Genomic DNA, 17741 nt, shown 5'->3' with positions numbered 1-17741 from the left:
TGTGCTAAGCATTTGTCACCCTCTCCCAGATGGCCCCTTTCTTGCTCTGACTTGCGTCTTTGCTTTCCCTTCCTGAGGGTGGAGCTGAACACTTTCAAAAACACTACAGTGCCATCCATCCACGTTCTTAAGAAACCACATTGCAAAACTAGGGGGATGCTGGAAGACAGCTTTGCAAAGTGTGGCACGCGGTTGGTAGCTCAGGTCACCATGAAGCCAATCACACACCTATGTTCTGAATGTCAGCTTCTTCATGAAGTTACAACTTGCTGACCATTTTGGTGACTTACGCTTAATATAGACAAGTGAGCAAGGAGACAGCATATCCTAGAGGGCTTCACATATCTTGAAGACCCCAACCTGAGCAGGAACAGAGTCCAGCTTCACTGCCACACCGTCTCAGTGACTGTGGGAAACAGCTAGCGTACTGTGCAGATCTCAAGTTTAATCTACTTGTCTTCACTTATACCCAAAGCAAATAAAAGCCAGTGAGATTTCTCTGTAAAATTCATTTTATTATTCCAGTACAGAAAGCATTTCAACTTTATTTCCAATTTGTTTTGAAACAAAGTAACAAGAATTTACAGACTCTATATCTGAGGTGAGGAACTATACAACGTGTGATATGAAGACTAAACTCAGCTTGGCAGTAACTAAAACAATGCCCAACAGTCATTTCCATCTAAGTCTGCTACTGCAAACCGAAGCTGTCTTCATCTGGACACCACTGTGGTGGTGAGGTCACCATGGCAATCGGAAGGACAATGGGGACATAACTGTACTCATACTTTGTCAGTCACTGTTTAGATGTTCAGTTTGTGCTTTGACCTTTTCCATAGATCAATCAAAATACAAATCTATGTAAGAAAATGGGCTTTAAAAACTTAATGCATGCGAGAGAGCAGGCTGTGGTTCAGGTCTGAGGTAATTGTGTTCAAGCATCATGCACACGCCTCCAGGGAGAGCTCTTACAAGGCATGTGTTCACTGGGCCACTAACTCAAGAGCCAAAACTAAGATAAATAACAATAAGCTTCCTCGTATTAAACAATCAGTTTAAGAAAACAAGATTTGCTAACATTTAAATTAGTTTTTAAAGCAAAGTCACCCACATTTTTGCATTCTTTGAAGTCAAAGATGAGTTCATTAAAACCACTTGAAAGTTTGCATTTACTTGGAATAGTGACTAAAATTCCAACAGAAGTGTAACTGGCTTAAAACCCAAAACAACGCAGGAGGGAAGCATTCCAAGGAGCCTCATCTACAGTCTGTAAGGTAGCACAGGAGCTGAGACATGGGGCTGCCCATGCTGAGGAGAAGCCAGGCCTGAATCCATGCTCTGTTTTTCTGAGGCTGAAGAGAGATTCACAGAACATTCTCTGCCACCAGGAATTCCTGAGTGGAGTCAAAGTGGCCCATCAAACTGAAATATTCCATACTTGCCTGTGGTCAGCCAGTGGGGGTCAGACGCTGTGAGGTGCTCGGCCTGCCCAGGCTGCAGCCCAACCTGAAGCTCACACTTCAATGTTCTAATGCTACAGAGAGGTGCAGGGTGGAAGCCACTCAGAGCCTGATGGAACGGAACGGTGAACTTCCATTTCCTGTCACCCATCAGCTTCCTATAATTCAAATCTCCCTTAAATAAAACAAGGCCTGCCTTTTGCAGTTCAGCATATAAGTCAGGGGCGACCTGGGGCATTGCACAGAATGGATGAGGCAGAGTCCAAAAGGCATGGTCGTGGTAAACCCACTTCTTCATCCTAACATAGGCCTCCCAGGCAGCCCCACAGGCAGACATGGACTCCAGATGACTACCCTTCATATGCTCAACTATCCACTCAAAGTCCTGCACAGTAACGTCAGACACAAACCATGGGATGGTTTTCCCGTGAAAATGAATCTCAGTAGCTAATTCAGAGGATAACAAGAAGTCTGCAAATACTAAATCTGTAACCAGTTCAAACCCAGAATTATCCAGAACGATGTCTACTCTAACTGCGGGGGGCTCTGCTGTTTTCTTTAACTTACTAAGCAATGCCCAGAGAGATTCTGTCTCATTTACTAAAATGAATGGTTTTAGGTCTTTCAAAGAATTTATTATATCGGTCTTCTGAGAACTACTTTCTCCACCTGAGAGAGACAGGTCGCACTTATTCCCCCAGAGAGAAATCTGAAATGAAGAAGAAAAAAAGTCATTACTCTTTTCATAAACAACAGCTCCATTGTACAGAAAGTTCCCAAAAATACTCATAATATTTCTATACAAATCTTAAAAAGTTCACCAACTCTATAGTTTCTCTAACAGAATTATTATGATCCTGTATTTAGTAGACATGTGAACAATGATATTTTGGTGAATATGTAAAAACTGTTAAGTAGCATTAGCACCTACATTACTAACTTAGAGACACAGATGTTACAACGCTCTAAGAGAGAGGATCACAACTTATTTTAGAATTGGAAATCAAGAGAAAAAGCTAAGCTCCTTTACTCTCTACATCTCCAAATGTTGTATCTTTCTGTACCGATCATACATGGAAGCCCGGGACCAAGTTTGTTCGTGTGCTAATGGAAATCGGACAGAGACATCTCAAGACCTAATCCTTAAGACAAGGCGTTAGCCACAGGCCCAGTGTAGCCGTTTGTTTATTATCTGGCCACATACTAAGCAATACTCTGCTATTTTCTAGGGAAGAATGTAATCCTATATTTTTATTTGTTTGTTTGGTTTTTGGTTTGTTTTTCTTTATTAAGACTGTTTCCTGCATAGTTTGTCTCCTCAGTCATCGTCCACAGGACTCTGAGAAGTTGTAGGAATATGCAGGTGAATCCTATGGTTTCTAAGCTATGAAAATGCCACATGCAGGACTGCAGACTGGAGCCAGAGCTGTGTTCAAACACCACCCATGACAGATCACAGCAGTTAAGGTCCCTATGGCTCAGGTTCTGCAAGCCTAGAGAGACACGATGCGTGCCATGGCACACCAAAGTCTCAGCTAAGGAACCATTCGGCATAGCGGCTGGAGGGAGCTCAGGCTTCCAGCACTTGCCTGGAACACCTGAGGGCCTGAGTTCAACCCCAGCATCACCACAAAAATGCATGGACCACATGGCCTCTGTAACACCCCACAGCTCTAGGGATTAGAAGGGAAGTATGGAAATGGACAGTGGTCTTCCAATAACACTTTGTTGTAAAATACCACCGAAGGGGTTGCAGGGATGATTCAGCGCTAAGAGCACTGGCTGTGCAATCGTGAGGACCCAAGCTCGATTCCAGCATCCACATATCAGACCCACAGTCCCAGACCCCTGACTCCAGCTCTGAGCAATCCGGCACCTTTCCTGGCTTCCAGGCACACACATATACACTCACTTGTACACACACATATGCACACACACTCACTAATTCACACACACACACATTTGTTCAATTACACACATACATACTCACTAATTCATACTCGTCCACAAACTCACACACATACACACTCATTCACATATACTCGTTCACATACATGTATCACTCATTCACACACACACACACACACACACACACACACACACACACACACACACACACACACAGTCCAGAGGGACTCTACTCTCATCTATATGCACTTTTTCTGAAACAGGTTTTTACTATCCAGCCCTGAATAGCCTTGAATTCACAAAGATCTTCAAATGCTGGGATTAAAGTTGTGTACCACCATTTCCAGCTATCATTCTTAAAGTAAGGAAAATGCCTAGGTATGGTGGCACATGGCTACATTCCCAGCTACTTGAGAGAGAGAGAGGGAGGGAGAGAGAGAGAAGGCTCAAATAAAAGGAATGCCTGCACCATGGGGTCCAAGGCCGCCTGCACAGGATGAAAGGCCCTGGCTCAAAACAAACAAAACACTAAAACCAGCATGACACATCTTCAACCAAGAGCTTCACTGAGATCAACTGATGCAAGTTGTTTTTAAGGCGTAAGGCTTAAATAAAACAACGTGGCACTGGTAAGATGGCTCAGCAGGTAACAACAGCATTCGTTCTCTGACCTCCACATGTACATCTACATGCCCTCAGTATCACAAGCACCATACCTGTAATCCCAGCACTTGAGAAGCTGAGGCAGGAGGACTGCTATGAGTTTGAGGTTAGCCTGCACTACGTGACTTACGGGCCAGTTGGGGTAGAGTAAGACTGTCTCAAAACATAAAATAGGTGCTAAGGCAGCAAAGATGGCCATTTATTTTTCTGTGACCCTATGTCTACGAAAGTGCTTAGCATAGTAGGTCCAAAATTATTTACATGGACGGTCACAGAGCTATAACAGATCACTGTTCCCTGTGAGCTAAAAGAATTTCAGGCTTCCCTTACGACAAGAAGACAACTCTGGGCTTCACTGCGAAGGAGCAGAAATAGTGTGGATAGCAGCAAGATCAGAGACAGGAGGCGAATGGCTGACTCTTTCCCCTTTAGGATTGGGTCTACTTATGGGACAAAGGGCACAGGTTACAAAGAATATTTCCTTTTTTTTTTTTTTTTTTTTTTCAGAGCTGGGGACCGAACCCAGGGCCCTAAACCCAACCCCACAAAGAATATTTCCTGAAAGAGTGAGCTCACAGGAGCATTGAGTTGGCTTATAGAGTTCTCTCTCTCTTTTTTAAATCTCAGGCTAACATAAGAGACAGGTCAGAGAAAGAAAACACCAAAGGAAAAGAAACAATGTAGCTAAAAAAGAATCATAATACAGTGTTACTGATGTATAATATCTGTATAAAGTAAAATATATTTGTATAAAGTCATGGTGTAGTACTCTTTGCAGACTGGATGTAAAAGCATCAGACTGATGTAACGTTTACCTGCAGGAGTTTGAAGAACTCGTCCTGGATCTGGTTTTCCCCAAGGTCTGTGATGGGTTTCAGCTGCAGCAAGTGTGCACACAGAGCATTGATGGAGTCCTGCGACTCAAAGAAGTTCTCGTCTTTACTTTCCTTAAACACATCAAAGTCATGGATTGGTGGACTGTGGCAGAGAAAAACGCAGTGAGGCATTTCTGTGAGTCCTTCTCCTTCAACAAGAACCCTTCCCCTTTCTCAGGTGACCACAGTTCCCCAACAGGAGGACAGCACTGCCATCCCAGTAACTAACATATCGGAGACACAGCACCAACCACTCAGTCATACAAAAACAAATCTCTGGGCCAGAAATAGCTGGTAGTGCACACCTTTAAACCTGCTGCACCACAGGCAAAGGCAGATGGATCTCTGTGAGTTCAAGGACGCCTGCTGTGCATTCCAGGCCAACTAAGGCTACAAAGTGAGATCCTATCTCAAACAAAGTAACAAAGCAAAACTAGATTACAAGATAACTAACTACTTTAGTGACATCCTTTTGTCCCCTATGTGGAGGGCTCCTAATAACAAGAACGGAGAATAAGCGCACATCATGAATGCCACAGTGATCACCAGGAATCACAGCCAGAGAGCCCTTGAGGAAATCTGTGAATGCTCTGTAAATGGTAGTGGAATGACAAACAAGTCACCTGTGTACAGATTTACTCCCAGGTTACTTCTGACCTCAGGTGATGCTTGAATTATGGATTTATCATCTTCACGAGAAGGTGTATGAGAAAATAATGAACAAGATGTCAGTGCTAATATGGCAGTCGTGAAGGAACTGAAAAGACATCCTGATTAACTGATGTTTCATAGGCCATCCACATTAGGATAAAAATAATGGTGGTCTCACAGAATGAGGTTTGTTTGTTTGATCTTGTGTTTGAGACTGGTTCTCACTACGTAGTCCAGGCTGGCCTTGGCAGTCCTCCTGCCTCAACTTTCAGCAAGACTGTTCTTATAAAATGACATACCAGGTGTTGCTGCTCCTTCGGACCAGCAGTGAGTGTGGGAAGCCACACCTCTACTCCAAGGGTGCTGTCATTGCCAAAGCACTTTGCAGCTCCTCTTTGGGAACTTTCTTCAGAACCTGTGGCATATTATTAAACACTCTGTCAGTGACTGTGGAACTCTCTCTTGGCAACAAGCAAAAGTCACTCAGAAATGACAGTAGAATACACCACAATCAAATTGAGTAAAAACATTTTGATTAAAAAACTTGGAGTGGGGGTTGGGGATTTAGCTCAGTGGCAGAGCGCTTGCCTAGCAAGCGGCAAGGCCCTGGGTTCGGTCCCTAGCTCCGGAAAAAAGAAAAAAAAAAAAAAGAAGAAAAAAAAAAAAAAAAAAAACAAAAAAAAAAAAAAAAAAACTTGGAGTGACTCAAAATTAACAAAACTAATTTTCCCTTTTGAGGACTGAAAATGAGCTTGGAAATAAATCCCAAAGAATTAAAAGGTATTTTAGCAATGACAGCATTACTGAAATCAGTCAGTCCCTCAAGGTGATTTAAAAGGGCAAAAGGCCATTTGGATGCACAAGTTCAAATGTGGGGGGGAGGCAAACAAAAGCCCACAGACCCAGTGAGGCCTGTTCTGTGTGACCCAAAAACCAAGAATGGTTAACAGGTAAGTAGAGGAGAAGTGGTCAGGCATGGTGGTCTATGCTTGTAGAAGGCTTGAGGCAGGAGGATTTTCTAGAATGCGGGGCCAACCTGGGCTTCATAGTGAATTCTAAGCTGGCAAAGAGGAAGGGAGAGAGGGGAGGAAGAGGGTGTGAGCCGTATTCTGTGCCATATGGAACAGAAAGCTCAGTGTTGCACTAGAAGAATGCACTGCCATGGGGGATATGACCATCACATCATGGTGGCAAAAGTGTGTGGCCAGGACAGAGACCATTGGCCTAGAAAGCTAAAAAACACTAGCTCTCTACAGAAAAGTCTGCCAGCTCATGTTCTGTAATGGTTATCGATTAAAGTCACAGCTCATGTATAAACATGAATTTTTGTTTAAGATTAAGGGAGCAAACATCACATAGATATGTGCACTTTCTCATTTAATATCATTCACTGCTTCAGAATCTAAAGAGGCTGTGTATGGCCATATGCCCTGAACAAACAATACACATGAAACTATTCCCAACAGAAACACATACACATCATCATCAAAACTAGGTCAGAACTGGGCAGATAAAATGAGGCTCAGTGGTTAAGTACTGGTTACTCCTCCTGAGGACCCAGGTTCAATTCCCAGCACTCACATGGCATCTCTAACTATCTGTAACTCCAGTTCTAGGGGATCTGATGCCCAATTCTGGCATTTGCATGCACTAGCCATGCAAGTGGTACATAGACATACATACATGCAAAGCACACATACACACAAAATAAAAAATAAAATGAAATAAGTCTAACCCAAAAAACCCATATTACAATGTCTGTAGTTTCATTCTTGTCCCAAACTGGAACAACTAAGCTATCAGCACCACAGAGGACCATCTGAAGGCTCACGATGTGCAGTATTCTTCAGCAATGTGGACTACTGAGAATGGTGTTCATCAATACTGATGAACCCACCATGCAACAGTCCGTGGAAGAAGCCTCCATAAGCTGTTCCCACTATTTCAGTTATAAAGCCTAGGAGCCAGGTGTGGTGGCACTCACCTGTAATCTGAGCACTTAGCAGGCTGACACAGGAGGACCTTGGTTTTGAAGCCAGCCTGGGCCACATGAGTTCAAAGACATCGAGACCATGTTTCAGGAAGAAAAAACATTGATATATTGTGATGGTTTGTCTATGCTTGACTGAGAGAGTGGCACTATTAGAAAGTGTGGCCCTGTTTAAGTGGCTGTGTCACTGCGGGCTGTAAGATCCTCACCCTAGCGGCCTGGAAGTGAGTCTCTTCATAGCAGATCTCTCAGCTTCACCTGTACCATGCCTGCCTGGAGGCTGTCACGCTACTACCTTAATCATACTGTATTGAACCTCTGAACCTGTAAGGCAGCCCCAACTAAATGTTGTTTTATAAGAGTTCCCTTGGTCATGGTATCTCTTCACAGCAGTAAAACCCTAAGACATATACAATCAGTAAATCAATACATAGCTTAAAAGCAGGGGAAAAAAACAAAACAAATAACAAAAAACTTGACCCAGGTCAGGTAGTTGTTCCCAAAGATGAAACAAAGTTCTAGGCTGTAGCTGTTCAGCAAAACCTACACTGAAATTATTTGGTTTTATAATTAGTATTGGTTTGATTGACTCATTTCTTCCTTTTTTTCTTTCTTTTACCAGGGTCTCATGCCGAGGGTAACCTTGCTATACAACTCAGGTTGTCCTCAAATACACTACTCTTGCCTCAGTTTCCCAAACTGGCTTTGATCTATTACTTTAAATCATCCTACTATTGTGAGACTGGGGGAGCTGGTCAGGAGCAAGAGTGCAGTTGAGGTGGGTTCAAACCCAGAAATCTGGTTCTGAGATCAGCGGGGATAGGACAGCTCCCCACCTGGCCCAGGCCTGCACATCCCAGCCCACACTTAGCCCTGTGCCCCAGCCCTTGCTCCTCAGAGGAGGTCACATAGCCTAGTAGCCAGGGTGAGCCTCCTCTCATTGTAAGGTTATGTCCAGCAATATCTGAAACTCCTCTCTATGCACCTGAGGCACCCTCATTGCTCTGACCCCCACCAACAATGTACACTCTAAAGGTTTAAATAGCCTTCGTTCTCCCAATTAAATGTGCTGTCTCACTGAAGCCAGTCTTGGGTCTTCTCAACTATGCTCACTAGCCGCAGTCTCTATGCGCGGCCATTTCTGTCTTGCTTCCCCAGTTGTGATAGCAGCCACAGTGTGGCAGGCTCGTCCTGGAGCCTGAGTTACACTACCGTGTTTAGAAACAGGTACTAAAGGACTTCTTACACAGCAAACTTGTATTTTTGGAACTTATAAACTAAAAGAACAATTCATATCACCTCTTCTGTACTATAAACCAGATGCACATAAGAATTTCTTAAGAGATTGGGGTTGGGGATTTAGCTCAGTGGTAGAGTGCTTGCCTAGCAAGTGCAAGGCCCTGGGTTCGGTCCCCAGCTCCGGGGGGAGGGGGGAAGAATTTCTTAAGAGAAACAGAATAAATGATCTATAAAAAGGTTTTGGAATATATGACATTTAGATTTTTTTTAATCTAGCCATTAAAAACAAAATGCCAGGGCTGGAGAAATACAGTGGCTAAGAAACTTGCTATTCTTCCAGGTTCTGTTCCCAGCACCCAAGTCAATTAACTTAGAGCCTCTGGTAACTCCAGTTCTAGGGGATCCAAAGGCATCCAGCCTACGCTGGTACACACTCACACACACACATGCAGGCACACACAATGCATATAAACACACAATAAATCTTTAAAACTAAAACAAAAGCAGAAGATAATTAAGAGAGTATGTGACAAGAGTCCCTTTTCTGATTATTCCTTTTACAGAATAAACTCTGATACATCTTATTTGTAATGGTCACACTGATTGTCAGCTTAAGGATCGAGACTCCCCTTGGAGGCAAATCCCTGAACATATCTGTGAGATTATCAAGACCCATCCTCATGTGGGCAGCACTATTTCCTAAGCTGCACAAGGAGAGCGAGCTGAGCTCCAGCCCTCCTTACTCTCTGCTCCTGACTGCTGACGTGACCAGCTGCCCACACGCTCCACGCATGCCACATACTTTCTCTGCCTCCATGGAATGCACCCTTGTTCTGTAGTTACAAGTCGCCATCCCCTGAGCTGCCTCCCCTAAGCTGCCTCCAGCCAAGGGCTCAGCACAACAAAGAGAAAAGTAACCAAGCACATTTCTTGTTGTCTGTGAAGGAAACATTTGCTTTCTTGGCTCCTTTGTTAATTGTTTTGGGTTTTTGTTTTTGTTTTTGTTTTTTTTTTGTTTTTTGTTTTTTTTTTAATTTTCTTTTTTTTGGAGCTGGGGCCCGAACCCAGGGCCTTGCGCTTGCTAGTCAAGCGCTCTACCACTGAGCTAAATCCCCAACCCCTGGTTTATTTTTTAGAGACAAGTTCTCATTGTATAGCTTTGGCTGGGCTAGAACTCCCTCTATAGACCAGGCTGGTCTCAAACTCACAGATCCACCTGCCTCTGCCTCCCAAGTGCTGGGATTAAGAGACTGTACCACCATCCAGCATCTACCTTAATTTAAAAAAGAAAAAATGGCCCCACCATGTAGTTCTAGCTGGTCTTGAACTCAAGAGATCCACCTGCCTCTGCCCTTCAAGTGCTGTGATTAAAGGTGAGCAGCACAAAATCCAGCTCCATGTTAAATTTCAAGTTAACATTTTTATTTAGTAAGCACTATTTGTTTTTCCTGTAGAAATCTTTTTGAAAGCATTTTTAAGACTGGGCGAGAAGGTGTAAGGACTGGTGCCCACAAGCTGTTCTCTGACATCCACATGCACACATATGTAGCCTTTAGGAAGGTCATATTATTCACTCATTTGTGGAAATGTCTAGTAGTATTGTTTCTGTTTGCTGAATTATTCTTTTCTCTAATTACATTTGTTTATTTATTGAGGGTCCTCACATGACATAGTATGACTATGGAAGACAGATCAAAGAACAACTTGGGGATTCAGTTCTCTCCTTCCACTCTATGGGTTTTTCCATTTTGGCAGGAAGCCCTACCCTGCTGAGCCATCTTGCAGGCCCCCAATAAATTATTTCAAAATAACTGTGAATTACATAAACACTGGTTATCTACTGGCTGTGCACTTGCCTCTGCATGATGGCTTCATGAATTCTCCGATACATGTAGCATTCTACAAACAACCAGGGCGAGAAGAACCAACGTGGCTCCCCGTCTCCTTCATTTAAAAGGCTCCGCTGATACTCCAGGTATTGATTCCATATGTCCGTGTCAACGCACTTGTCCACCAAGGGGATAATTGGTTTATCTGTCTGCAGTTCATTCCGTAATTTAGAAAGAAGAGAGATGGCTTTCTTCTCAGCTTCAACGCCTTCCTGTGAAAGTACAAAAGGACAAGAAAAAGCTTTGCTGTTTGTGAGTGCATACACGGGTGCATATTCTTCAGGGATCCATAGCTTTATGCACTAAGTGAAGAAGGAAAAACACAGGATTTTAAATGCACACTTGGGTTTTTATACGATCCTACAGCCGACACACAGATCTTAACAATCTTTTTTCCTGTTTTCAAGGCTGGGCAAGGCAGAGGGAAGGACTCTCTAGTATTCCTGCACGTTCCCCCTTGCACAGCCTTCCAATGCAGGACTAGGAAGGAAACCTGGACTCCCTGAGCCCCTCCTGCAGCTCTCCAGTCTGTATCCTTGCTCCCAGGTCAATGACAAACAGATGCCCCATCCCTGTGACACATGACAGAGGAGAACAAGGTGGGATAACCATACAGTGCCTCAATTCCGCACAAGCAAGATGCATGTCTCCTGGAAAACAGGAAAAGTTGAAGCAGGGAGGGGCACTGCTGCAATCCAGTGCTTGTGAGGCTGAGACGTAGGAGTCAAAGGGCCAACACCAGCACAGGCTGTACAGTCCGAGGCCAGCAGGGCTCCGTGAAGGGAGGGTTTTTGTAAGACCATTATTAGGGAAGTCCCTATTGTGTTTCAATCCCATCAGCTTGCCGATCTATCGTCATTCTCCTCCTCTGATCAGAATGGAAGCCAGCACTTCATGCTCGGCAAGCACTCAGTCACCATGCTACAGCTACAGCTACAGCTACAGCTACAGCTACAGCTACACCCACACCCACACCCACACCCACACCCACACACACACCCACACCCACACACACACCCACACCCACACCCACACCTTTTTGGTATCAAGTAGGATCCAGTTTGCTGCTAGAGGCTGAGGTTTTAAGAAATTTGCAGGCTCACAATGTTAAAGGATGCAAAACTATCAAGTTTTAGAAACTAAGCCTGAGAAAGTCCATGGATGTGTATGTATGTATGTGTGTGCATGTGTCTGTGTGCGTGTGCGTGTGTGTGTGTGTGTGTGTGTGTGTGTGTGTGTGCTATGTATGTGCCTGTGGTTGGAGACTGAACCCAAGACTGGCTTAGAAGCACATGCCCAGCCACTGAGCTACATCCTCACATAATACATGTCTTTCGTTTTGGAAGTTTTCCTTGTTTATGTGCCTCTGTATGTGTGTACTCATGTGCACATGCAAAAGCCAAAAGAGAGCAAAGGTCCTTCAGAACTGGAGCTGCAGGGTTTGCAGGACAGCAGGCTTACTCTGTGGCTGCTGGCATCCACATCCAGTCCTCCTGCTTACGGAGGATGTGCTCCTAACCAGTGAGCATCTCCCCAGCATGGCCTCCTGTTCTAGAGAGGAACCCTCTGCAACTCTCTGCCCTAAGGTCTTTGATTTGAATACATTATTTAAGGATAAGTTATAATTGAGATTTTGTTTGTTTGCTTGGAGAGAGGGTCTCACTGTGTAGCAATGGCTGACCTAGAATTCACGATGTGGCTCAGACTACTGTGAACTCAGAGATCCGCCTTCCTCTGCCTCTCAAGTGTGGGGATTAAAGACATACATCAGCACACCTGCCCCAGCTGAGATTTATATAGGGTTGTAGGCATCTTTTTATAAGAGCCAAGAATTAATGTGGCGACAATACCTATTTCTTACCTTGCTTCCCTTCAGTTCAAATATTTTCTGAGTCCTGTCTATGCCAGGCACTGTGTTTGGAGTCAGAGGCAACTAAATGAGGCCTGGTGACACCCCCAAGAGAGTCAACATCTACCCGATCAGGTAGTCTAAAGGGATGGGCTTTTAAGAACCACAAGGCAGACATGGCTCCCTAGGTATTGCACAAAGAGCCAAAGGAGAGAGGCTAAAAAGTGTGGGATCACTAAGAGGCTGCACCAGAACAGCGGAGAGGAGAAGGAGGCAGTGGTACCGGGAGAGTTTTACAGAGACAGACTGAAGCGAGAACAAGCTGGACACAGAAAGAGCCGGAGAACAAGAAGCCAGAAGATTAGAACAGACTGCCAGAGTCAGTCTGAGGCCAACTCAGGCAGAGAGAGAAGCCAGACTGAGTTAGTCAGCTGGGAGAGGAGTTGGAGCCAGAACATCTGAGTTGAACCAGCCAGCCAGAGTTCAGAAAGAACAAGAAAGGAGCTTTTTCAGCAAACCTCAGAGGCTGAAAACAACCTAGGCCTAGATTAGATTGTAGGGAGGCTAGAAGCTTGCAGGACTAGGCCTAGGCTAGCAGCTAGAGGCAGGAACCTCCCAGAAAAAAAATTACAACAGGAAAATAAAAGTTACTTTTGCATACTTGTGTTTAAGTAAAGGAGGCAATATTTAAGCAAAGCACCTAGATTTGGCTGGTGTATACTTAAGTAAATATGCACATCCATCCAAATGAAGTTGCATGTATGAGCTAAAACCCTGGGAACATCCATCAACCCAAATGTCAGTGTCCAAGATGAACTAGACGTCAGCAATAAAAAATAACAGGGAATGGTGGTATGGGGGTGTAAGACTCTGACCTAGCCAGGAAGCAGAGGCTCTGAGTTCAAGGTCAGCCTAAATTAAATAGTCTCAAGAAAGGAGAAGAAAGCAAAAGATGGTCCTGTATTATATCAGAATTTGTTTAAAAAGAATTGTTATGGACCTGAGTTTGGTTTCCTCATTCACATGAACCCAGATCTGTTCCTGGCAATCTGATGCCCTCTTCTGACCTCCATGGCCACTGTGCTGTGTGTGGGACACAGACATAAATAGAGATCAAACACCCATAACATACATACACACACATAAAACAAATAAATGAAGGAAGGATAACTTTATACACTCAAAATACCCACGTGCACCCTTGCTCCATTTCAATTCCGCCAATATAGATCACTACAACCTGGCAGTGGGAGCGCTGCCCTTAGTCCCAGCACTCAGGTGGCAGAAGCAGGTGGCTCTCTGTGAGTTCGAGGCCAGCACAGTCTACAGAGTGAGTTCCAGGACAGCCATAGCTACACAGGGAAACCAAAATACTAGAAACCAAAATGTCTCAAAAAACGAAAAAATACAAACAAACCAGTAACCATCACTCTAAATCTTTGCTGCAATGTGTTCATGAAATATTTAGGACTTTGCATGCAGCTCAGTTGGTAAAGTGCATACCTACCATGCAGAAGTCCTGGGTGAAAAGGAGAGGGGAGGGGAGGGCGAGGGAAGGGAGGGGCAGACTCCTGTGCTCATTCCCCAGCCCTGTACAATCTGCTTGTGGTTGCGCACAACTGCAATCCAAGCGTTCAAGATCTTTAGATACTGGATACCTTGTCTCAAAGACAGACAAGACGGAAGGAAAAGAAGGTACAAGTGCGTACAGCACAATCCAAAGATAACCGGAGTCATAGCTTTAATGGCTTTATCCACAATAACATGATTAGTTTTGGTTTTTTCCTCATCTGTTGATTAAACAGGCAAGGCAACTTTTAAAGTCTTACCCTACCCCAACCAGCAAATCTTTCCCATATTAAGTCACACTGTGTTGCCAATCAACCCCGTATAATTCACACTGCCCTTCACTTGGAGTTTTACACTTGTGGGACTCAAGGTCTCCAATCAGTAATACAAATGCTGTAGGACAGGTAGCTGTGAAACCTCAAAAGCTTTTCAGAAAAGACAAGGTCATCATTTATGAGCCTAAAGATTTAGTAAGACTAGGCTGTTAGGACACAGGTCAACCGGAGGCTACTTAATACACAGAAAAGCAGGTACGTATTTGTGCCAGACACAAGTCTTTACATGAGAGCTGAAACATCTATAAATACTGTTATTCTCATGAAGAACTAGCACAAAATTAAAGCTGGGATTAATTCTTACCTCTCCATGTTTTTCAAAAAATTCACTTTTATGTCGATGCAATGTATCGATAACCTTGGTTAAGATCTGCGGTGTTCTGTCCTTAATCGTAAGATATGCGAAGGACCTAGGAAAGAGAGTCCAATACCATGCATCACTCACTAGCTTTAACACTAGAAGGCGTGCTGGATTTTAGTTTCTGGAACACCTCATTTCAAATTCCTTTTTATACGACTGTTAAGAGCACACCAGTCCTATCTGCTTTACAGATATTATCTGAGGATGTAGCTCACATGTCTTGTATGAATGAAGCTCCCAGACAGGACAAAACATAGTGGCACACAGCTGTAACCCCAGCCCCAGGAAGATGGCGGTGGGAGGATCAATAATTTAAAGCTATCCTGGGATAACTATATAAGATCCATCTGGAAAGAAGAAAGGAAGGAGGGAGGGAAGGAGAAAGGGAAGGAAGGAAGAATGGATGAAGGACGGGAGGGAAGAAGGCAGAAGACCCTAGAAAACTACCGTCATGGCTGCTGAACAGACTGTAATACTGGCTCTGCCCCAGAACTCGACTGAATCATTTTATTTTCTATCCTTACTCAATTTCTTTTTCTAAATCGAAACTACTCCAGCAATGTGGTTAAGTTCAAAGAAAGGACTGGTCTTCAATCAACCAGGCTCTGGTCCTAGGTCAATTGCTCAGAAAGATGAAAGAGAAATCTCAAAGTAGTTTTGATTTGTATTTCCCTGATGTGGGTGGGGTATGTCCAGTGCCTGCTGAGGCCAGAGGCTATGGATCCCTAGAGCTGAGTCACCAGTGGTTGTGAGCCATCAGACTTGCATTATGGGAACGAATTGTGGGTCCTGCGCAAGAGCAGGACTCTCTCTTGATAACTGAGCCCCCTGTCTGGCTCCTGAAACATTAACCTTTTAACACAGTGTATAGTGCTTAGCTCATCAGTTTTCTCTGCCCAAATCACCCCTCTTGAATTTATTACATTTCTACAAATACAAGTGCCTTGTTCTGACTTTTGAACTAGGGGACTCAATTGAGCATTCTGCAGAAGGCTTCCTTGAATGGGGGGTATAAAAAACTAAAAAACAAAACAACAACAAAAACTAAGACACATTTGGACTGTGAGGTTTTGGGGCGCTTTGAACCTGTTTTTTAACTCCTAGAATTAGAACTGAATGTTTACCCATCAGTGATACTGTCAAGACAGAGGGAGAGTGAGCCTATCAACACCTGTTTTCTAAGGCACCAGAAACAAAACCTGAGGTGACTACAAAGCCCTATTGTTCTATTACCCACCCACCCCCAATCCTGTCCTGCCTGCCCCTGGTGAGATCCTTGGGTTAGGAGGAAGCCAGGAGGCTCCTAGTGGCAAGATTCCAAAACAGGGCCAGCTTAATTCTGGAGGCACAGACATTGCACTCATTCCCAGGCAAGGCCACACCTAAGGACCTTGAAACTATTCCAAGCGCTGGTGAGATGCCTCAGCAGGGGAAGGCACTTGCCACCAAGGGAAGGGACCACCCGAGTTCCATGCCCAGAACCAGAGTGGTAGAAGAACACAGGGGACTCCCTACACAAGTTGTCCTCTGACCTCCGTTCCTGGGTGATGTCACAGGTGAGTGCCACCCTCCCCCAACACAGAAAATTAATGTATGTGAAATATGGATTTGGAGCTTGGTGTGGTGGCTCACCTCTGTAATGCCATCACTAGGGGTCAGGAGTATCTGGAGTTCAAGGTCATATTCTACTACATAATTCAGTAGGTTGTTGTCGAAAGAAAACCAACCAATCAAACAAACAAACAAAAAAAATCAGCTATTTAAGCCAATGCTTATTTTTGCTCTTACTTATAACTTTGCCCTCAAAATTGTAGCACACTGTAATTCCCCTTTATCCACAGGTTCGCCTTCCCAGAGGGCACTCAACCAGTCTAAAGACATTGCAAGTGGAAAATTCTAGCAGTCAAGAATTAGTAAGTTTTAAATAACTTTAATTAAATTTAAATTAAGCTAATGTTCCATTAATTGTTCCATTTAGCTATTAGCTGTTTTGGTGAATCTATTGTGCCTAAACATAATTTTCATGAGAAGTGCGAATAGGGGAAAAAACTCTAAATATGAAAATTGCAAGTTTCCACTAGTGAACTACTTCTAATGATATTTATTTTGGGGACCAGCGAGATGGCTCAGTGGGTAAAGGTAAATCTGGCCGCCGCCTGAGATCTCTCTGAACTCTTGAGAGGTGAAAGAAAACCGGCTCCACAGAGCTATTCTCTGACCTCTATCGCTAATAATGGCATGTGCGCACGCGCACACAAAATTAAGACGTATTTAAATGTTGTAAGAGTGTTAGTTTGACCCATATTATTAATACACACCGCAGTAGGTATGAGTCCTAATTGTTGGCCCCCGCAGCGCTTTTCCTCCTCCTTCGCCAGAGACAAGCTTTCTCTAATGTGTCCCACAATGGGCTCGAACTCTCTACTAATGAAAGCTGGCTTTAACTCGCAGCAATCCTCCTGCCTCAGTTTCAGAGCTGGGACTACGTGACAGCAAAGAAGAAGGTACACAGCGGATCTAGCAAGGTCCTGATGCTGGCTAGGACAGCGAGCCGGTTCTCTCCCACCCAGGCGGGACTCGAACTCTCAGCCTGAAGATCCAGCACTCCCGACCGCCCGCAGCTTCCTCACCCAACACGGGATTTTCTCCCAAGTGCGCAAGAGAAAAAGCGAGACGCACCCCACGTCCTGAGCGGAGAGAAACGCCGGCGACTCGGCCATCGCGCCGGCGCCACACGCCACTCACTGGCGTTGCTCGGGGTTCAACGGTAACGGCTGCGGCGCCCAGAAAGAAAGCGTTGGAGGTTTTTTTTTTTTTTTTTTTTTAAGTAAAAAGCGCTTTTGAACTCAGAAACTTTATTTGGTGCCCTGGCCAGGGACAGAGCATGGGATGCAAAGGGCTTCCGGCTACGCGAGCGGAAGCTCTAGAGGACCGGAGGCGGTAGCCGGTCGA

General features: G+C 44.3%; 1 protein-coding gene across 2 annotated transcripts; it reads right to left on the bottom strand.

The window, feature by feature from the left end:
• Positions 1–494: 494 nt before the first annotated feature.
• Positions 495–17681, bottom strand: Armt1 (acidic residue methyltransferase 1). Of its 2 annotated transcripts, XM_032894801.1 has the most exons (5): positions 17469–17681; positions 14733–14838; positions 10643–10887; positions 4847–5009; positions 495–2169 (listed from the first exon to the last, which is right to left on the bottom strand). In XM_032894801.1, the coding sequence occupies exons 1-5, from the start codon at positions 17507–17509 to the stop codon at positions 1405–1407; spliced, it is 1320 nt and encodes a 439-aa protein (XP_032750692.1). In that variant the 5' UTR covers positions 17510–17681; the 3' UTR covers positions 495–1404. The 2 variants fall into 2 exon arrangements, with proteins under 2 accessions (XP_032750692.1, XP_032750693.1); XM_032894802.1 differs by lacking the exon at positions 14733–14838 and having other exon boundaries at positions 17469–17588.
• Positions 17682–17741: the final 60 nt, after the last annotated feature.

The sequence above is a fragment of the Rattus rattus genome, chromosome 2 (genome assembly GCF_011064425.1).
Source record: "Rattus rattus isolate New Zealand chromosome 2, Rrattus_CSIRO_v1, whole genome shotgun sequence".
NCBI classification, from domain to species: domain Eukaryota; kingdom Metazoa; phylum Chordata; class Mammalia; order Rodentia; family Muridae; genus Rattus; species Rattus rattus.
This window is presented reverse-complemented; position numbering and strand designations above follow the sequence as displayed.